This window comes from Lontra canadensis, unplaced genomic scaffold, assembly GCF_010015895.1.
Source record: "Lontra canadensis isolate GAN:19392208 unplaced genomic scaffold, GSC_riverotter_1.0 scaffold31, whole genome shotgun sequence".
NCBI classification, from domain to species: domain Eukaryota; kingdom Metazoa; phylum Chordata; class Mammalia; order Carnivora; family Mustelidae; genus Lontra; species Lontra canadensis.
This window is the reverse complement of record NW_022631025.1, coordinates 6,404,614-6,428,117: the sequence shown is the minus strand read 5'-3', so window position 1 is coordinate 6,428,117 and position 23,504 is coordinate 6,404,614. Positions and strand designations below refer to the sequence as shown.

General features: G+C 38.4%; 1 protein-coding gene across 7 annotated transcripts in view; it reads right to left on the bottom strand.

Moving 5' to 3' along the window:
• RFX3 (regulatory factor X3) overlaps positions 1–23,504 on the bottom strand; it is a 281,939-nt gene that overhangs the window by 47,122 nt on the left and 211,313 nt on the right. For 6 of the 7 annotated variants that reach the window (XM_032866534.1, XM_032866530.1, XM_032866529.1 and 3 more), the window contains 4 exons: positions 20,254–20,435; positions 16,524–16,643; positions 4,918–5,039; positions 3,043–3,155 (listed from right to left, as the gene is read on the bottom strand). In XM_032866534.1, coding sequence (XP_032722425.1) covers positions 3,043–3,155; positions 4,918–5,039; positions 16,524–16,643; positions 20,254–20,435 — 537 coding nt within the window. The remainder of the gene's footprint in view (positions 1–3,042; positions 3,156–4,917; positions 5,040–16,523; positions 16,644–20,253; positions 20,436–23,504) is intronic. The other variant, XM_032866533.1, reaches the window with a different exon arrangement.

The window sequence follows — 23,504 nt, the reverse complement described above, 5'->3', positions numbered from 1 at the left end:
TTTCTATATAAACACACCCTGAAACCAAGTCAAACATCAAGCAAAACATGTTTGGGAGCATGTTAATTAACACTTTTCATCCTTTGATATCAGGAACAATAAAAGATGCAAGTGTTAAGCCTTGAAATTAAAAGGCAGACAGATGGCCTTCCTCCTAGGCAAAAATGTTCTCAAGGAGGAAATTATTATTTTTTAAAGATTTATTTATTTATTTTGAGAGAGAGAGAGAGAGAGAGAGAGCATGAGTGAGTAAGCACAGGGGAGGGCAGAGGGGGAGTGAGAGAGAAAGTTAGCAGATTCCGTGCTGACCATAAAGCCAGACCCAAGGCTGGATTGTCAGGACCCTGAGACCGTGACCTGACCCAAAACCAAGAGTTGGGCCCCTAAACTGACTGTGCCACCCAGGCACCCCAAGGCAAATTATTACACTCCTTTCCCAATTGTACCTTAGGCACATTCCAGGAGATATCTATTAATAAAGCAACTATTAATGCCACATATAATACCTACATATCTCTATCTATGAGATCGCTATAAGAAAGCTAAGATTTTATAAAAATAAAACCAATTACTGTTGCAGCAACTTGTGTGGAAAATTCTACTTGTGCCTTCCATAAAAAAACTAGTGATACTTATAAAAGAGCTTTGATAAGCAAATTGTGAGAATTCCAGAAAAAAAAAACCCAGGCAAAATAGGTAGATTAATCTTTCTTAAAAACATAAATGGTATAGAATATGAAAAAAAATAAGGCAAGGGAAGAATTCAGTACATCTTACATGTGGTCCCTCTCCAAATTAAATAATCTCAAATAATTCTTTTGAAAGGGATATTCACATCAGCCTCACTTGAGACATTTTTACAAATGAATAAAACATTTTACCATTTGTCCACCTACTTTCAAATATGTTCAGACTAAAATATATAGGCAAATGTATTTTTAAATAATCCTTATTGTACTGCTTTAGGGCAAGTGACTATTTACAGGACGGGATATGAGACTGAACACCTGCACTTCAAAAGTTTGGAAGTTTGACATGAAAAAAAAAACTGGAATTCTTCTTTATCATACAATTGGAATTTCTTTTCCATGCCTCATGAGAGACGGCATGAATGCTGGTGATCCTGAAGTAAGTGGGGATCATTCATTCTCTGGGCTCCGTGGGCTGCCATTTCCCACAAAGACTGATTACCACACACCACTGTATCTCTTCACACAGACTATTCCCGAATGTGGGTACGCTAATGTAATTTTTGTAATCCAAAAGATGATGTCATCTTTCATCTTACTGGTGGAGTTTTCCACTTCGAATAAGCTTACTGGACATTCTTTAGTAATATAAATAAACCCTGCTCCTATTTATATTTTGAACAAATAAAAGAAACTTAAACCCAAATTATATCTGTGTAGGCTGGTTTGCTTAAAGCAAGATTCACCTGAACACAGAGACATGAGAAATTGCTTAGAGAATCTTTATATAAATCTTTATTGAAGATACATGATAATCACGTCCAAAGAAAGATTTTTTTTTTTTTTGAGATACATAAGGTTCATCTAGAAATTCTCAAATGTTGGGAGAAGCACAGTACTTAAAGGGAGATGAGTATTAAGAGTCTTTCATCGTTCCAGAAAATGTTGGGAACGAACCGGCAGGGCATGTTGGAAAACACTTTTGGCACATGGTTTGTTAATAAAGAGAGAACTTGCCCTTGGGTGGTAATAATCCAGCACCCTTGACAAGCACTCTGATGCACTCAAGCAGTTTGTATTTCTGGAGTGGGAAAAAAAAAATCTGTGAATGCTATGAGCGGAGACTTCTCACTGCATACTGCATTGTCAGCAGTCAGGACGACTGCCCGTGAAACCCCAAGGAATATCTTTTACTTCTAAGCAGATCACAAATAGCCCTGGAATAAAGGTACTTAAATTCTAAACAGATTCCTCTTTCAAAAGGAGAAGCATTTGTTGCAATCTGTTCTACCCTTTCCACCAGGGGAGCTGCAGGTGTATTAAAAGGCTGGCTTGGAGAGTGGTCACCTCTTGGAGACAACGAGCCAGTTCCGGTGGGGAATACTCAGAAAAAGAAGTAGAAGCAGGGATGGGAAATACCCAGAGAAACTTTAATTAACCACAAAAACAAAACAGAACTAGAGCCTCCATAATCCTCAATCACCTCAATAACATCTAAAATGCTCCATTAAACATTTCTAGGACATATCTTTTTCTTTTCCCTCTTTTTAAAAGATTATTTATTGAGGTCATCTCCACACACAACATGGGGCTTGGATTCATGACCCCAGGGTCAAAAGTCGCATGCTCGTCTGACCCAGCAAGGCAGCCCTCCAGAAAATATATTTTTTTTTCAGAAAATATTTTTGACAGAAATACATAGTTAATGGTATAAAATTCAAAAGGTTAAAAGGGATATTGGGAAATTAATTCTTTTCCACTGACTCCCACTCATCCAGTCTCCATCACAAAGGCAACTACCATTAACACACTGAACATTTTGTTCTTTCTGCTGGAGATTTGTATACATGTTCTTTTTCACTCGAATGATAGTATACGGTACACGCTGCTTTACATCTTACTTTTCTCTTAAAAATAAACCCTAGAACTCAGTCCGCAGGAGTACATCTAGAAGGGTCTATTATTTTTAATGGCTGCATAGTACTCTATAGACTGTATGATGTTTTATTTACGCAGTGGCCTTTTAGATGTGGAAGCTATAACCAATCTTTTGCACTAAAAACAATAATGCAACAAGTTCACTTATATTCACCCATATTTTCTAGGGTATGTACCTAAAATGCAATTGCCATGTCCAAGGATTCTGATTAGGAGATGCTAAGAAGATGGGCAGTAAAATGCATTCTCCCTTTCCCACAGCCCTCCTTTCTTCAGTCTGAGATAAGAAGAATGATGAACTTTTGACTTATGAACCAATTTCCCTTGTCCTTTAGGAATAAGTTGGATTATTTTGTTTTAGCAAGCTGTCTGGCAAAACTTAGCGTGCATTCCTACTGTGTTTGAAAAAACTTACCTCACAGTGCTCTCGATAAAGACTCTGCAGTGACTTGATATCCTCAAAGGTAGTACCATCTGGCAGAGAAGAGATTTCAACTTCTCCAAACTCTGGAAGTGCTCGAGATGCATCTGTTGCCATGACAACACAACAGGAAAAAAAAAAAAACCAACTATTGTGGATTGTGGCAATTACAGATTAATGAGGAGAAATTTAAGATAGACTAAGAAAAGAAAAAAAACAAATGTGAAGGCCAGAGTCCAACGATTAAGAACTTTTCATAGTAGTATTTTTCAAACAAAAATGTAGCAACATCATCAGTATAAAAGAATAGAGGAGGAATGTTAAAATTGTGTAGGAACTAAATTTTCACTACTGTTATACTGGAAATAACATACCATAATGTCTCTCAACATAGGACCACTATTGAAAGGAAAATATCTCAAGCTGGCCAGTATCAATTTTAGTTATTTTAGTATTATGTTACTTAAGAATTAATAAAAAAAAAACCTAGCTTTACACTTGTTATGCTCATACTTCTTGTATCATCATAAGCCAAAAAGCTACAGAATGAACCCAAATAAAACTATAAAAATCACATTAAACTTAACAATATGAATTTGACAGGATGGATGCTGCTGATGTCCTATAACTGAATTACCTCTTGCAGCATGAATGTGGCATTGACTGCCACAGCCCAGATCTTCTGAACTTGGCAGGCCTCTGCCAACATGTACTTCCTGGTGGCTGGTTCCCCCATTACTCTTCTGTATTCAAACGAGCTGTGGAACTTTCCTCCACACAGCGCACTGGGACATCATTTAGCCTTCCCTTGGGATGCATTACATAATTTGTGTAAGCTACATAGTAAGTCTCTCCTTGTTCTTTTCTCATGGGCTCAGGATATCAGTACACTTTGATGCCTGTTTTATCATAAATTCAAATAGAAATGTATGAACTAAAACCACAGAACAGTAATCGTTCTCCTCTTCTAGATAACCCAGAATATGTCTTTATTATTTCTTGACAGATTTGAATTGAAATAAAAATACAGGATTAGAAAACAAAATTAAAACCCTCTTTGAGAGTTCGAGGCTTTCAAGAGTGTGCGGGAGGACTCCAGTTTGGGAAGGGTTGCCATCGTGTTTTCAACTTCAGTAACTATTTTGATGTGAGCGTCCTTTTTAGTTGTTTGTCAGAAGGGGCACACAGACAAACACACACGCAACCCAGACACGTGTGCACTCTCTGGTAGCTTCTATTTATCTTGATATGTTGTACGGAATCTACGCATGTTCATCTCTAGAAAAGCTGTCGATTGCAGCGCCACTCCTTGCTCTGGTAGCTATGACCACAACATGCAGAATGTTCGAGTTCTACTTCCCCACTCTTTAAATGAAAAGCAACACATAAACCATCTACGGAATTACAAAAATAGGATATATTGTGATCAGTTTAAAAGAATAACTTTTTTAAAGTTTATAGGAATTTCTTTTTTTTCTAACCTGAGACCACGCATTTGCAACTTTATACATAGGAAAGGAGAATTCTTGTAGGCCCTCGAAGTTAACTACTGAAAGTAAACACAACTTTGATCATGAAAGCCCAATTAATACAAATTCCTCAAGACAATTTCATAGCTATGAGCCTTTAACTCCTATGCATTTAGAAGTCCTACACGGCTTGATACTTTTTGAAAGAAGCTCTAGTGAACACGAAGAAACAGAAATGGTCTAGAACTATCCCATGATAGGCAGAGTTTCAGTGCACACACAAATGTTTCTGTGTGGCTCACATCTGTAATAGACACAGCACTTGGAGAAAACACTACTATTGTTCTCTTGTTTTCAACATCTTAATAGCAACCATACTATGCGTTACACCTTGACATACCTAAAAACTGTTGATGATGTTGACTTTGGGCTATTACAGTTTGTTCAACAGATGTGCCGGTCTGTTGACCACTTCCTGTGAAACCATCTGCAACCCCATCCACCTTCTGCATAGGCTTGTACCTAAAAATATTAGATGGGGAAAAACAAACAAATACAATTATTCCTTGTTTTGTCGCACTACACATAACTCCTGAGGCATTTGATTTTACTCTATCTTCTTTAATGTCCCATGATCGTTGGAGGATTTTTTTTTCCCTGATAGTCTCAAAAAGTTAGGATGAAGAAATTTTTTTCAATTGTGTAAAGAAAAAGGGGAGAGGGATTGGGGAAGGGGAACAATTTTTCAAAATTCAGAAATGTGTCTAAGAACAAAGGAGTTACAAAGGTATTTCTTCAGATGGGGTGGCTACAATGCCCGTGATGACACGCAGTGTGAACATAATTTTTAGTGGCCAGTGGGTCAAGGGAAAACATTTTAACTACATTGGGACTTTAATCTGAAATAAGACCTAGGAGCAGGGACCTGAGAAATGTTAATGAATGGCTTTCGATTAATTAATATCTCTCATACGCGATTCAGCATACAAACTCTACCACACTCTTTTTCATACTTCCTAAAGCCTTCCATGCATCTCAACACAATCATCTCCAATGACCCCTAACCTTGCCTGCAAATACAAAGACCATACGCATCAGCTAGCAGAGAAGTACATGCAAGAATCCACCTATAAATCTAGGTTACCAAATTTAAAAAAAAAAAAGAATCCACGTCCGCTATAGTCACGCATTTATCATTAAGTCCTAGTCATACAAACTCATGAACTTTCCTGCTAAGACAGAGAAGACAGGCTTCAGCAGCACAGGCAAGAAGGAAAGTCTGCTTGAGAGAGAAACAGCACATATGAAAAAAAGCCTGGGCAAGTGTCCTCAGATGAATGAATACAAAATAAGATAGAAGAATTTTTCAAAGATTTCATTTATTTTCCTTCATGTTAAAAATTTAGGTAAAAAAGACAGATGAACGTAAGAAAAGATTAAAATCTACAATAAGCTTAGGACCTCGAGATACTCTTCACTTTGTTTATTTTCCCATCTTCTCCCCATTTCTCATTATACTTATAAATAAGACCACCTAATATTCTCTCCACCCAGACACTTGACTCTAACACTAATACCACAAATCAACTGCATCAGTGATATGAAGTTACCAAGAATAACAATGTTCCTGACACATGAGCAGGGCACGCCCAAAGGCACCTGCACTCTGACAACAGATATGAAATGGATGGACCTGGTGAGACATCACCCAAACCAATGCGCGGTTTGTGTTAGGAAACGACTCCATCTTGAATGTTGTTCATTAGAACTTGGATAAACAAACCTTCCAAGAAAAGCTGCTGTCCCTCATAACGACATTTACATTCACTGCTTCTGTGACAGATCTCACAGAGAACTATGAAAAGCAAACATAAAGTCAGAAAGTGAACAGGGTAGGAAAAAGAGGACAACACATGTCATCTGTGTTATCATCTTGGTGATGGCCCCTTGCCACCCAAATGTGGATTGTTATTTTTCTAATGACACCGAACAACTCAAACCTATCCTTTTATTTAATGGGGGAAAAAAATCTGAAAGGACTTTTCCACTGGGGCCACACCAAACGATGACAGAAGAGTTAGTACTATCCTGTGCTACAAGTGTCACTGATGAAAAATTGAATTTTTAAATTTTTTTCCTCCTTAAAGAATCATCCCAGAGAACCAAAAAAGACTTGGTGGGGCAAGTACTTTGAGTACTCATGTGGGGTAGCAGTTGCCAACCATTCTGTTCTAGAAGCCCTGAATGATTTTATCCCTGAGGAAGTTCCTCACCCTCACTGACCCATTCCAGGCTTCATCTGATTTTAGCCCTCTTTTTTCAGCTATGAAATTTTATACCACTAATAGAACAGGCTAAAACTGTTTAAACATGTTTCCTCATTTAACTTAATGGAGTTAAGTTAAATATTAGTATTAACTAACAGAAATGGTTAAAAGGATTTCAATTCTTTACACTGCAGAAGGGAAAATGGAAAGATATCTTATAGACTTAAATTCTATTAAATTTTAATATGGGATTAGAGGGTAATTATGAGACTTTGTTTTATCAAGCTTCCTCGGTCCCGCACAGCATCTAATATACCACACACACTTCCTAAGCAGAAATGTCGAGGACAAGTAAAATTTAGCCAGAAAAGGAAATGATGTCTATTCCTTTTAGAATGTAAGTTTTTAGAGGACAGCTGCTCTCCCACAATCTACTTGCACACAGTACTTATCAAAATTATCTGCTTCCTCAGAAAGATGAAGACAGAGGAAATTCCTAAGGGAAAGAAATATGATATTTTTAATAAGCACTCAAAACCAGAACACATTATAATTAATAATAATGATATTGAGTGGGAAGCGGTGATTAGAGGTACATATATTATACAGATGGAAAATACATCAAGATTAGCTTGTAGATAAAACGGAAGTTGGTCAATTTTGGAGAAATCGTGCAGGTCTGTCAGTACACAAGAACAAATCTTATAGAGGAAAGGTAAAGGTAAAGGAAAAGGAAAGGAAGAAGGAAAGGAAAGAAGAGAAAAGGAAAGGAAAGGAAAAAAGAAAAGGAAAGAAAATACAGTCAGACCGGAGAAATGAGTGGATTTGTTCGAACGCCACAGTAGTAGGGTGAAGAGTAAAATGAACGGATACACTTTGTTTGCCGTGTCAGTAGGACCTCTGTAAGCCAGAACCTTCTGCTGTATCTCTTCAGAGAAAGGTTGAGGGCCAAGCCTGGGGGCAGTGTGGGCCATAATGAAATCAGGAAGGGCAGGAATATGGCTCAGATACAAGAGTTGCATTCCTGTGAGCCTCTGACAGAGCTCCCCAGTAATGTTGACTTTTGCATCTCCTGTTTTGTCTTCAGTACCAAGTCACATAGGGGCGTATCCTCAGTGTATTGCCTGACATGGGGTTGGTCCTTAGAATCCCTGGAAATCAGAAACGCTGGACAGAGGGAAGCTGGATGGTCATTTACCTGAAGCTCTAAGGAAAACATCCTATCACTACCATCACCTCAGAATTGGGTCTTCCCCGAGGAAAGTTTCACAAGAGGTCAAGAAGAGCCACATTACAAATAGGTTGAACAACATCTGTGGTAACTAATTCTCCTTAGAAGAAACAGTTAAAGATGATATCATCAGACCTTAGGTCCTGAAACCTAAATGTATAACAGTAACTGGGTAGCTTTTCAGAAAGCTCAAATGACAGGCTCACCCTAGACTACCCAGCAAAATTTTTAACACGGGGCTTAAGAACAAGACCTTCACGAGCCTCCCAGATATTTGAATAGCCTGCCCAGAACTAGTCTATGGGAGCCTGTTGGCCCCAAAATAAATTCTTTCAGCCCAATGTTGTGCAAGTACAACCATCACATCAAAGAAAAGTCACTTTTTTATAAACTGAGTCCTCAATTTTTAATTTGTTCCCAATAAACTACATTTGGAATATAAATAAGTATCACTGAGTGGCTAATAAATGAATGAAAGCATCCTCAGGGGAACAGATTTCATTTTATCCTACCACCAATTGATCATAGCATCTATCAAATCGATTGAACAAATATTTATGAGCATTTACTATGGGGAAAACATGGCAGAGGCATGGTTTCAAAAAGGCCATGTAGTAATAGATATCTTCCAGGATGTTTCTTACATTCTGTTGACTCAAATGAGCATTCAACATTATGTTAACCCCGGTTGAATTCCAACTGACCTTTGAGCAATTGAACAGCTTTCAGACCTCCTGCCTCTCTGCTTTCTTCATAAAGTACCATTTAAACATGAAACTATAAATGCCAGAGACACTTCCTACCGAAAAAAGTCCCTTGATGAAACCCTTAAAGAACTGAACTTTTTAGTATTTAAGAGTATCTTCTCTCTTCGTCCCATTTATTTTACAAATTCAGTATTTTTAGACGAGGTTTTCTGACAGCAGCTCCTCAGTGCTCCTGAGCCGCACACGCTCTGAGAAAGACCTGTGCCTCATCAAATGAAGAAACAACTCTTGGTTTCCAAATTAGCAAGAGGCAAATGATCATTTTAACAGCTTGCAGCTCCATGGGCAATCCGAGCTGAAGTTGTTAATGATTAAGAAATCAAAGAAAGTCTAATGCTTTAATAGCGGCGTGTACGCATGAAACCTGTCACTAACACAGAAAACACGGAAAATTGTTAGGAATCTTCCCCCATGGGGTTAGTGGTAGCTGTTATTTAGAACTTGGACAGCTGGAACTCTACCGTAAAACTGCATCTAATTCTGTCAAGAATTTCACATGTACAGACACTGAAGGAATCCAACGAGAGGCAAAGAATGCCCTCTATTTACTCGATTATATTTGCTCTCGTATTTAGCGGTATCCCGATTGTTAACAGACTAAATGAGACATCTGGGAAAGTCCCTCTTGAAGCAGGTGAAAAACGCATGGGCCACATGCAACGTCTCAACTGCATGGGCCACATGCAACATCTCAACTGCATGGGCCACATGAGTCTTCTATCGTTCTAGAAAGTACACAATCATTTGATCAGCATGAACTAGTCTCCACACTGAGCTCCTCATCAGGGCAAGAGGCTAAAATTTTCTACTGGAACCTTGAGATTCAATTTGGACCAACTGTCCCAGAAGATCTTGAGACGACTCGAGGTCTGAAGCCAGGTTAAAAAATGAAGAGATCAGAGGAAAATACGGAATGCTGGGAGCGTCTTTCTTTCAGCGTGTGAACCGCCTCCATGATGTCACACTAAGGGTGTCTGTGTCTAAATGACTTCAAACGTCAACCCTGCTGGTGAATGACTGTTACCCCATCTCTTCAGTCCTTATTGGTGGCTCTTGAAGTACTTGACTCCTCATTAGCTCTACGTCTATAATTGGGCAAGGAGAGGAGGGAAACATTAAATTCAGAGGGGGTAGTTGTATTAATTGCAGCAGTTTTAGTAGAAAACGTGGGAGAGGCAGGGAAAGGAGGAGGCTGAAGCTATTTGCAGAAGGAAAAGGTGGAGATCATTCATTCACTTAACAAATATTTACAGAGCGCTGACGAGGTGCTTGGTGCTGGCGATGTATTGTTGAAAGAGGCAGACGCTAGTCTCTTCTCATGACTTTCAAGAGGTCCTCACCACAAAGGCAACTTAGGATTCGTATGTTGAACTCGTATAGTCTTGCTACAAATATGCACGACACTTCTTTGATCTACAGCTGGCGCTTCCTGTTAAACCATTTCTACAGGGATGCCCTTCCCTACCTCTTTTCTTTGAAAAATAACAACCTGACTCCACTTGATGCCAAGAGGGCAACAACCACAAAAGAGAACAACCTGGGGCTCTGTCTAAGGAAAAACAAATTAGAGAGCTTCCCGTATACAGCAAAATTAAATGGGCCTCCATTTCCTTATCAGTAAATAGTCCATGTAATTGCCAAGTGAGATCTTGCATAGAAACTGCTTATTGAAGGACATTTAAAATGTTCAATAAACGTTTATCAAGAGGGTAAATGGTGACTGTTACCATTAACAAACTTTACACGAATTACTATAGTTAATAGTGACTGAATCGTGATTAATTTTGATTCTCTGATCTTTAGTGGAAACTATCTTTACATCAGGGACCACTGCAGGGGCACAGTGAACGTTAGATTCAGTGCCAAGATTCTTTATTTATTTCCAAAAGCCAAAGGTGCAGGCATGTGATCATCTTCCCACCGATGACGCTGACAACCTGAGCTGCCCGAGAGCAACCGACCAGCCCTAGATGCTTAGCTCTGCAGTGACCCCCTGAGATTCCCGGCCCAGGAAAGGGAGGGTAAACTGTTAGCATTAATCAAAGCTGAAAACCACTCACCAGGAGGTGTAAAGAAACAGAAGTCTAAAGTTGCCTAATTGCTAGAGTTCATTCATCTCTGAGACAGCCTTAAAGAAATAAATACTGTTCTCTAGAGCACACAGTATAACAATATTAATGATAACAATTTACCTAACACTTGAATGTTTCCAATTATTTAAAAAAAAAAAAAAAAAAAAAAAACCTTTATATACTCTTTCCCACCCGAACGAAGGAATAATCTGTGAGGTAGTCTACTGTGAATCAACGTCCATTTTGAGATGGAGAAATCAAGGTTCAGTGAACTTCAGTCACACACACTGCAGAAATGCCAGAGCAGTCTACTGGGAAATTTAAGATTTCCCAGTCTTAAATATGGGGTGCTTTCCACTAGCCTGGGAAGTCTATATTAAGGAAAGTCTTGTGTTTTTCTCTTAGATTTACTTATTTATTTGAGAGTGAGGAGAGTGAGAGAGAGAGAGAGAGAGAGAGAATGCCTATGACTGAGGGGAGGGGCAGAAGGAGAGGGAGACTCTCAGAAAGATTTCCTGCCAAGCGTGGAGCCCCACACAGGTCTCTCAGGACCCTGAGATCATGACCAGAGCTGAAACCAAGAGTAGATGCCCAATCGACTGGGCCACTGGGGCGCCCCTTAGAGAAGGTCTTCTATAGATAAGGGTCCATGTCCTCCCTCCCTCCTTGGAGACATGGGTACTTTCACATCCGTCTACATCAAAGCAAAAGCAGCCCTGCTGTGTTTCCAACTGGCCTCTCTCTCCTCTCTGTACCACAAAGCTTCCTTCTTTCACAGATCCATTTCCTATGAAGAGACCATTCAAAGAGGCAGGAGGTGACACCTGCCCCCACTACTTGGGACATACTCACTGAAGTGTGATTTTTCCCTTTATTTCATATGCACAAATTTATTACATGTGTATGTTCCTGGTTGGGTTATCTTCCCTCTTTAAAGGGGGCATTCTTGTAAGAACAAAGGCAAGAGGACTGCGTTCTTCCCTTGTTATATGATTGTGGATAAGGTACCCTGATGGACTTCAGTTTTCTCATCAAGAGGATGGACTGGACTGGGGGAATCTCTTCCTTCCAGCTGTAAGAGTGTACGATTCTATGATTCCATCTCTTTTAGATGTGATGGACATTTTCTATATGCAACTGCTGGTGGTCAGGTGTTTACTGGAGGAATGATAAAGGCACCTTAATATTCTGAGACTGGCTACTGGGATCAAACACAGCCAAGCACACTGTCAAAAGCACTTGGCTCCATTCTACCACTTCTGCTATGAGGATTTGGAAGAATAACTCAAATACATATGCCAACACTCTCTTTCAACTGTTCTTTCAAATGTGAAAAATAAACTGCAGCAAACATTTTTACTTGGTTGTAGACCTGAGAAGTCCTGATCTCCTTTTTGCTCTATAATAACCTGACTTATTTATTGCCTAAATAAGGGCATGCAAATTATCCATGAGTGAGTTTCCTTGAAACTAGAGAAGACATTTACGTGCAGAAGTTATTTTCATGTGAAATACTTTCAACAGAAGGCATTTTAAAAAATTATACATTCTCCTTTATTTTTTAAACCCAGGATACTTTACATCTTTTTGATTACCTGTACTGTCATCAATAAGCCAAAGTTATTACACTGCGTTGGACTATATTCTAGTCGCTTACTGATGATACTCAAAACTACTGGAGCACCTGGATCTACTTGTCCTTCCACTGAATGTACACACCCTTCTGGTGTTGATTAACCCAAAAGCAAACAGAAGACCCTTGTCACCTTGTCACTTACATTTCCTCTTGCCAGCTCTTCTACCCCACGATTGCCCATGAATCAAGTGGGCTCTCATCTGCTCCTTTAGTTTAGGTACATGGCTTGAGGATGGCTTCATCTTTCCAATTAAGCTATATACTACGGGCTCTATGACATCCGTTTTTTCGATCAGAAGCTGTTTCCATTTATTTCCAGACTTGTGGCTATGCCCCATATGGTGATGTTGCTGGGAATTGGATGTGGAGACAAGTGGAAATTTCCTATACTACCCTATCAAATCTTCAGGTGAGAGACCAAAAGTAAAGGAGTTCTAATAATTATAAAGATATACAGAATGACTATCATTAGTACTTCTCCAACTACTGTGACTCCCAACTTCACAGAAAAATGTGCAAACTGAGCTGTAAAACTTCACTTCTATTTGATCCAATGATCACTGCATATACTTGAATTTTCATTCCGTAAGAACACATAAAACATGTAAATTTATACTTCGGAAGATGTAGACATGTACATGCATGCACTAATGCTCGAGGAGTTGAGATAATCTGAATATTCTAAAATATTAGATATAAGTAGCTGCTACAAAATATTTTAAACCTTTCACATGACTTATATTTTAACAAGAATGGCAGGCTCTTCTTATGTGAAATTGAATATATTCAGTAGAGTCGTTTGAGTTTTATAAGCCATAGACAAACGATACAATACTTTTCGATTTCACTGGCTTTTTTCAACAAATACTCTTAACCCCGACATCCAGACTTAGAGAGAGAAACTCTCCCTCTTCTGTCCAAGTCTTCTTGCACAATGGGATAACAGGCTTCACTGAACGGCTAAGAACGTGGCCAGTTGGTAGACTCCTTCAGAGAGAAAACAGAACACTTCCTCTGTCCTGCTAGTCCCAGTGAGGGGTCTGTGAGGTTGACAACACTAACAGGGCAGTCAGTGATCAAGACACCATTCCAAGAGCAACTATCCATAATCCAAAACTTGTCTCATTAAAAACAAATAAAGAAAATTTCAGTACCACCAGCCCTTGAGCAACACGTTTGAACTGTGCAGATCCACACAGTTACACACAGCATTTTTTCAATAAATACATACTGTAAATGTATTTTCCTGACTTTTTTTTTAGTAACATTTTCTTTTTCCAGCTGACTTTATGGTAAGAATATACCATATAGTGCATGTAACATACAAAACACATGAGCATTGACTTTCTATTATCGGTAAGGCTCCTGGTCAACATTAAGCTATTAGTAGTGAAGTTTTTCTGGGGAGTCAGAAGTTAAAGCCAGATTTTGGACATGTGGCGGGGTCAGTGCCCCTGATTCCCTGTTGCTCACGGGTCAACTGTACGTCTTTGGTTCTCTCACATGCTTATTTCACAAGAAAGCAAACACTGTAAAGGAACTAAAGTTGGTACAATTTATTAGCATCACTGAGAATTTTATATCCCTTCTTAAATATATCCGCATTAGGTCTAACTCTAAAAGCAATTACAACTAGACTGAGAGGGCAGAGTATTCATGGCTTGTAAACCTTTAGAGCTCTGGAATCTGTTTCATACGGAGGCCTTTTTAAGCCCCAGGTCTTTCTTCCCTGACCCAGGCTTTTTTTTTTTTTTTTTTTAAGATCTTATTTATTTGACAGAGAGAGACACAGTGAGAGAGGGAACACAAGCAGGGGTGGCTGGGAGAAGGAGAAGCGGACTACCCACCGAGCAGAGAGCCCAAGGCAGAGCTCGATCCCAGGACCCTGGGATCATGACCTGAGTTGAAGGCAGATGCTTAATGGACTGAGCCACCCAGGCGCCCCATGGGCTTTTTTTTTTTTTTTTTTAAACAATGAACATTCCTTGAAGGCTCCCATTTCCATGAGCACTTGCTTGATTCTTTGCAGGTAAATCACAGGGAGAGGTCATCTTCAAGCTATCTTAAAAGCAACTGATCAAGTTTTTGTTCAATATTTAAGTTTGAATATGTTCTTTTTGGACCAACTTGTTTTGATCTTGACGTCACCATCAGCTCCACTGGGCAGTGCTGCGATGCCTAACAGCAGAGGACACACCAGAGACGAAAGTGTCGCTGCTAATAGGTGAACCAGATAATCATAACCCGCGACGATAACCATTGATGACAATTCACATGAACTCCACCTCCGTATAAGGGAGTGTTCTGACTCATTTTATTGTATTTCTCCAAGACCTTTTAGTATACTTTACTGACTATACCTCAAAAAAACCCAGAAATTAGCAATTCAACAAAGAAGGTCGAGAACCTGTGATTCAAAAATGTGAAACCCTAGAGATCACCATTTAACAGCCAATCCTGAATGGACGGACTCTTCAGTCTAGAACACTAGCACCAGAAATTTTGATCGCGTTAAACCACTTAACGAGCCTCTTACCTCCAGTCTGCTCCCATGAAATATAGTCTTGTCCCTAATAAAGCTCTTTAAAAAAAATCTGCAAGTCCCATTGTTTTGCTCCAAAGCCTTACACAGCTTTAAAGCCATGTTGCACACAAAGACCAAAGTTACTGGCCGCATATACCACTGAGTCCCCCAAGGTAAGGTCCAAAGGAAGTTTTAAATCTCATCTCCTGCTGAACCACTCAACCTTCTCCTCAGTTCTGCCCCTCCCGGGTCAGCCTCACTAAATCACACAGTACTTATTAAGGACATCCTGGACTTTATACTCCCCAGAGCTCTTGCTTGCCTGAGTCCATCTTCCTGATCCCTCTGAGACCCCCCCAAACAGCGCTTTCTCTAGGACACTTCTCAGTCCTCCTGGGGTTAGCTGAAAATTCTTCTGTATTTCACTAGTTCCTGGATCAAAGCTTTACTTCAGCACTTCTCACACTGCATTCCTTAAGAAAAAAGGTTCCCGTGCCTCTCCTTCTAATTTCTTAACTCCTCCAAGTTAGAGACTGTGTCTTCCCTGGGCACACGGGGGTCTAGCATGCTTGCTGACTAAGGAAAGGAAGGACCACTGTGTGACAGAGTCTTTCTCCGGCAGTCACTGGAGCGAATGCTTCCGACTAAGCTAGTATGGCTGGGGAGGGGACCCGGCTAATCATCCCAGACCAATAAATTCGGCAGACTGAGGCAGGCCATCTGATGACCTGTGTACAGACCTCCTTTCCCCTACTTAATTCTGCATGCTCAATTGAAAAGAAGAATTATAAATACGATTATAACTGAGCTATACTGGTAAAAAGGAAGAGATTGTTCATTTTACTTACTCCAGACTGTGACATAAGCCACATGAGACTTGAAAGCCTTGGGCTAGGTAACAGCACTATGGGCTTGAGTAGATCATTTAACGTCTCTGGGACTTCCCTGAAAAACAGAGCTATTAAGGCTCTGGTTGTCACAAAGCTGAGGGGCCAGACTAGACCGAGGTATTTTTAATTTCGAGATCTATGATTCCATCCATCCATACATTCATCTATCCATCCATCCACGAAAGCTGGATTCAAAGAAGACGTAAAAAGTCTTGAACATGGTGCCATTGCTCCTACCATGTCAAGAAGAGTGACTGAGGGAGGTTGCCAACAGCAAGAAAGGAACTCACCAACACCGAAACCAGTTTCCCAGGAGGCATTTGCTTGGGTTTGCGCCTTACGTGTTGTGTTGGGTCTCCTCAGCAGCATAGTTTGGGATGTCACATTTAACTTACAAGGGGCCCAGTGGGTTGTCTGATAAGTAATTTTAAAAAGATTTGGAAAACAGGGAGATGAAATTCTACTAAATCATATTTGAGAACTGTTCATGGTGATTTTTAAACGAATGCTGACAACAGCCACATTTTTGCACACTTAGGTATTAGCTCTAGAAAAAAGGAGACCGTACATCTAGAGAAATGCGTAGCTTGGACAGGTCAGGGAACATTCCAGAGTCTACCTTTGTTTCTGTTGCATGGGCTGCTGCCTCATAGCCATATACTGCATGTCTTCCTGCAGACGATTCAGAGGGGAATCTGGCTTGACGCGAATCCCATAGTAATGGTACTTGGAGTTTCCTCTTCATAAAAGAACAACAAACATTAGAGACACAGAAAGTCAGTCGAATCAATATTAATCACGCAGGATGTCCACTTAGCTACACACTGGGAAAGGTTAGGTAAAAGTGGCATATTTATATCATATGTTTATGATCTCCCTGTTCTGGATCACCTGTGTATTTTTATGGTGGCTACACCTGAAGAATCAAATTAAGATTCTGAATCAGTGGGCTCAGGGCCCTGCGATAAATCTTTCCTTATAAACTAAAATATTAGTATATTATTATATTTTATATAAATATTCCTTATAAACTATAAAATATTAGTACAACAGCCACTAAGTCCATGCAAGTTACATATTTCTTTTCAAATTTGTATTTTAAATTTAATTTAGAAGGGGTGATGGTGCAAAAAATGTCTGGCCAATAAAAATGCATCAACAGCATAAAGGGCTGCACACTAGATGGGAATTTATTACGACGTGGTTGTACAAAACGAAGAAAAGAAATCTTGATTCTATTGTCTTGGATACGTTCTCCATTTTGGCAAGTTCTATTATGGCAGAGATCATGAAGGTAATTCCACTGATACAGAATATTGCGGTGAAGTCTATTATTTACTATTTTGAAACCCAAAAGGAAGCAGGCATTTAATCTATTGGTCTTGAAACATACTTTATTAGTCTCTGTTCTAACGGATTCATATCGGTTTTGCGGGCTGAGTAAGATGTGTCACAACAGACATGGGGAAATTTCTCTGTGAAAATGGCAAATTTCCACCTGGATGAAAATTGTCACAATTTCCCCATGTTCGTGAGAAAGACCATGTTTGTTATTAGAAATGACAAAGTTTTGCTCTGAATGAAATTTGCAAATTCTTGCAAAAATAACATTTTAAATATGTAGATTTTTGCAAAGGGAAAATAGTTTTTCACAAGTCTATATATAGCAAGACATCAGCTGTTTTTTCCATTTTTTTCTTTCATTTACAAAAAGAAATGCAAGAAGAGTGTGGATTAAATATTTTATATAAAAATAGAACAGAATTTTACTTCCAAAATTAAAGAATATATATTCAAAGACATTAAATCTTATTATATAAATAATATTGCTATTTTTTTTTTTAAAGTAGGGCATTTAGTATCTACCTAGTTTTGGTAAAATAAAACAGTATGAAAACTTAGGGCCTTCTACTTGCAGAGATTAGATCTTGTCTCCAAAATCCACTGCAGAACAGAAAAAAAACAAAAACAAAAAACACCAATTTGTAGTGTTCTCCCTTACAAACAGGGCAAGGGTAAGGAGTAGAGGTGGGAAGCAGGAGCCATCCCCAAGGGATGTAGCCAATGATCGCTACAGAGTAAAATGGTGTCTGTCTTGTCGACCAAAACAGATAAAGTGTCTAGTTTCTTCTCCATTTTCTACAAATCAGCATTTCCATTGGGTTGGTGGGGAGATGATTGGGGGAGATCAGCCATGTTCCATGATTTTCTTTGCTTAAACTTAATTTGCAGATGGATTCTAATGAAAGGAAACTTTTGAATTGCCTTTGTTTAGAACATAAAGTTGAGAAAAGTTTTGGTTTGAATTAATTCAACAAATTATTTTATTGTTTAACAAGTAATAGCTGTGCATACAGTTCATCAAGAAGAAGGAGGAGGAGGAGGGGACGGGGGAAGGGGAAGGAGGAGAGGGAAAGGGAGGGGGAGGGGTTGGGGAAGGGGGAGGGGAATCATCTGAGTTAGTTTGCCTCATGATTTATAATACTGATTTTCTTTCTGTCCCCTGGGTTAGGAGTTGTAAATGAATGAGAAACCACTCTCCACGACAGACCCTCTGGAGCTTTGCCCTCATCGTCAGCAATTCTACATTAGAGTTCTGCTATCTTCGTAACATAGCATTTGCTTAAACTTTCCCCATAGGGTTTCTTTCCTCCTCATTCTTCTAGGCTTTCCTTTCCACCTCTAATTGCAAACAGTACATCCAATTTTAAAAGGAACAGGAAACATAATTGTTACATGGTGAGGGGGGGAACAGAACATCAGAAAATAAAGCTGCAATACTGCAATATGTACTTACAGAGTTGGATTCCACTCATTCACAAACCCAAACCACCCCAATTTTGTCCCTTTCTATTTTAAAGATGTGTTTCAAGGTTTGAAAGGAACCTCAAAATAGGACCCACTGAAATCCCTCTCCGCAACAAAAGGAGCACAACAATACCACTATTACAATGTTGAATAAAGCCCAGACTCTCAAAATACTGGCATGGTATGCATAACTACCGAGCCTTTGGCAAGGGGATAGCAGGTTAGATCCCCAAATAAAGATGTTTGTGGTTCTGGGGCAGGGGTGGGCGGGGGGAGGAGAGTATGAGAGAGACAGAGAGCTTTTTTCAAGGGACTAAAAGTTTGAGTTCCTTTAGCCTTCATTGTCTCTGGTTAAAAATATACTATCTTTCCAAGTATAGGTAGAAGAAAAATATATTTATGAGAGAACCTCCAGCAACCTGAAGGTAAAATCACTTGAAATGCAACAGAAAGGAGTATTCACACTCTGAATACAGGCAGATCTCGTCAATGCCATGAAACTGACATATACACCCCCCCCCTTTTTTTTAGCATACATTGACTATGAAGTCAATTACTGAGGGTCTCTTTGTTTTATTAACAATATTAAATACTCTTCTTCACTAGAACACTAGGAAGCTGAGACTTAAAAACCAATGAAGGGTGTATCATCTAATGTTCTACAGCATAGCATCTTTATTTTTATACTTTTTAATATGGATTTCTGTAGGATTTAGGAAATCAAAAACATCCATATCCTTCTGCCCAGCTTCTTAAAATATTTATGTTATGATAATTTGTAAAAATTATAGAAAGGCCCAAAATGAAACTCCACAGTTCCAAGTATTATGTTCATGATATTTTGATTAGTAAAAACACTCATATCTCTTTCCAAAGGAAAGAGGCGAGAAACTAAGAATTTCTTTCACATTATTGGTTTCCGTGCAATGCTGGTATACTGTATTTTTACTTCCCTACATGTACGGTTTCACAGTCAAGAGTTTAAAAAAGGCTAGTAAGAGGTTAAACAGGACCATATCATTACTGAGGGCTTCAAACTCCCCAATTTTTCAAGTTCACCAAATGATTTTTAATTGACCTCCAGAAATGAAAACTCAGCTTTAATTTCTCACTCTATTCAAAGAGTTATTTATAACGACATTTCAATATAATTTTGTAACAGTCAAGAGATAGTTTTCCACTGACTACATCACTTCTAGTCTGCTTACTTTTAAAAGGAAAAAATAGTGATATATATTAATTTTTAAGGCACCATGTGTAAATCTTCCACTAACAGTCTGACTTGCTGATTTCTATATGATTTGGGAATCAACTCATCTCAAAGCTGAGCTCAGTTACGTTTAAGACAATGCATCATTCTGGTTTCGCAGTATTCTGTGAATAATAATGACCTCCTTCAAGAGAGACTGTATAAACTGAGCTATTTCCTTATTTTTTCTTTATATGTTATCCGTAATCAAGCACTTTTGCTCCAACGATATACTGAACTGCTTAGTTTGAAAGAGAGGGATTAGTTTACGATCTTATTTTTTCATACTAACCTAGTTCCCAATCTCCTGGTTCGTAATCCCATAAAAATTGACCTTATTAGTTTTCCAAAAGAAGCAGCATTGACTGGGTCCAGTTTGTGTTCCTGACAATGTCGTAGGTAGTGGTTGTACAACGTGCTTCTGGGAAGGCTCACTCCTTCTGCTGTCTCATAATTGTCCAACAGCCACTGGAGCTAGTACAAATAAGACAAGGTAAACACAGAGAAACCATATAATTTACCAACATGTCTACAAGCCACTACAAACACAATACACACAAATACTTAGAAGATCTTCATCAAGACTTGTAATAGAGTCAACTGTTGTAATTCAAAGCCTGGTATAATCAGACCTTGAAAACTCTTGGAAATGTGCACCACTGAACCTAATTTATGACCTCGGACCACATCCATTCCTTCAAACATTCAAGCATGTGTAAAGAATGCTAATATTCCCTGTATTGATTGCAATTCTGTGGATAAACGCCTCTTCGGGAAATTCAAAGAAACCCCTTAACTGGTTGTAAATAAAATTTGTAATTTCTAATATATAAGATATTTCCAAGCCTAGTGGCGTGGCACATAATACAGCTTTAGGGTTACTTTGTTTTAACACATGAAAAGCAGGCTGCCTGGTATGAGTTTTTCTATTAAGTTTCTATTCATTTACATAGAATTTTAATTTACTTATGTAATATACTCCAACAGGACAACAACGGTACTATCTAGTGGGTCAAATTCTGCAAGCAGAAAGGAAAAAAAAAATCAAGAATTTCTTCCCCAGAAAGAAAGAAATTAACCAGACACTGATTAAAAAATATATATATGTAACTTACAAAAAGGAATCTTTTATTACAATCATTGGAGTTTTTATACTTCCCTGCTATGTTTTTTCATAATTTTGGAAGATATATTATAATGGTAGCTGGTAAAGCAACATTTTCTCAGTCTGTAGTTCACATTTGAAAGGTTTATATTGTCCTGTGTTTTTTAAAAATAATCTTTAAAGTATAGCAAGTGCAAAAAAATTTTAGAAAATATAATGTAGGTATGTATTACTGAATTTCAACAGCAGGAAAATTATTAACTCGTTTATTCATTTATTTATAAAAGGAGAAATGAAAAATGATTTTCTTAAGGTCACAGATTGTCTCAGAGCCCAATCTGGTTCCCAACACACATTTCCTGATTACTTGCATACCGGTTGTTATTTCCAAAGAGCAGCAAATACTTCACATTACTTGTCTCAACAAAATTTCCATGCCATATAGAAGAGGTATGATAAAGAAGTGATATTTTTACATGCAATTTAAATTAAACATAAGTTATGGGAGCCCAAGGATTCCTGGCACATCAACTATGAGCCAGGCAACGTGCTAGGCACCTAGCAATGTAGAAATGAATGTGATCTCACTCTTGTCCTCTAGGAATTTACACTCATATTCCAAAATACAATACGGATACTCAAATATATCAAAGCATTGGTTTATATATTTTAAGATTTGTGAACAAACTCAGAACCTGAACCTTCAGCTCTTACTAAGAAAATTCATTAAAAATATTTTAGACTTACTGCCTTTAACTATGATGACTGAATTGACCAAAACCATTTTAATTTCAAATATTCTTACATGATGGTTATGTTTAATTAAACTTATCCCATTAAACTCATACTGATGTTGGCTCCGAAAATATGGGCACCAAGTCTACAAGTTAGGGCACAGTACTCTTTTTTTTTTTTTTTCTTTAAAGTAGGCTCCAGACCCAGCATGGAGCCCAACACGAGGCTTGAACTCACAACCCTGAGATCAAGACCTGAGCTGAGATCAAGAGTGGGATGCTTAACCGACTGAGCCACCCAGGTGCCCCCAGAGCACAGTACTTTTAAAAATAAAGTTCACATTCTGGTCAGGGAGACCTGAAGTTCTCTGTGAACACTTATATATGAGTATGTGCATTTAAACATACTCGTTGCCTCTGTAACACATACAACCCTCCCTTTCTAAAAGGTTACACAAAATAAATGTTAATTTACATAATGACAGAAAAATTAAAGGTCAAAAAGAATTCTTTAGAGATGAAGCATCTGTAACCTGTCAGTAAAGGCGTTTTCCAGAGACACATGATTTCTGAGTGTTCTAAACAGCACACAGAGCAAGTTCACTTACTCGCACTCATTTCATATAAGGGGGGGGGGCGGGCAAAATGATCGGAAAACCCAGTTATTATGGCTCGGGTTAGTTTTCTGCCTACCATAGTGGGTCAGGATGTCTCTAGTGTTTCTTCATAAATGTTCAGATTCTGTAGATTATGAAGGCAACTGCAGACTGACACACAAAATATGGCCGTACGAGTCTCCCTCCTACCCTTCATCCGCGCGCCTCAGGACAATGACTGGCATCTGAAGGCAGTGCTTCCTCACGTGAATGGTGCTGGGGAGGCTCTAGTGAACCATATTGCCCAGAAATGCGAGCTCTTGTTTTGTGTGTATAGACTAGATAGAACCTTCCAAATGGTATTCTAAACATATAAAGAATATAGAAATACAGGACATAGACTAGAGAAACATAGAAAGGCATAGTCTCTGAGAAATTCAGTTTCTTGAGAGGAAGGAGTGTAAAGGAAACACCAAAACAGAATCCTCAGAAAGGCAAATGTATAAAAACTCTGAAATATTTTTGGGGAAAGCAAATATTCTGCAACTGAACTAAGGAAGTGTTCACATCCATAAGCATGGAACACACAACACATGTAAGTAAAGAATACCAAAGATATGTTTGTATATATTATCTTTGCTTTCTCATGAAAGGCATAGTGTCAAAGCCAAAGTAGTATGATTTTGTAACAAAAATAAATAAATAAAAATAAAATATTTATTTGCTAATGAACATAACATAGAGCTATATAGGAAATGTTAATTTAAAGGATATTCTTTTTTCAGAAATGGAAAATGATTTCGTAACATGAACTCTATAACCAAAAGTATACAACTAGTAAAAATAGATCTGATACAATATACTTTCAACAAGATATAAAGCAAATAAAATAATTTGTTTAATTAATGAGATACAAATAGAAAATTTCTGTAAACTGCCTCAAATGTTTACTAGTTCTCTTGTAATATTTAATTACCTAAACGTAAAGACAGATATCTAAAATGACACTATTTTCTCATGATAAAGAAAATTGTCTTGTAGATAAAAAAAAAACCTGGAAAGCAAATCTAATAATAAAATATTTGAGGGTATGATCTTAAGACGCCTT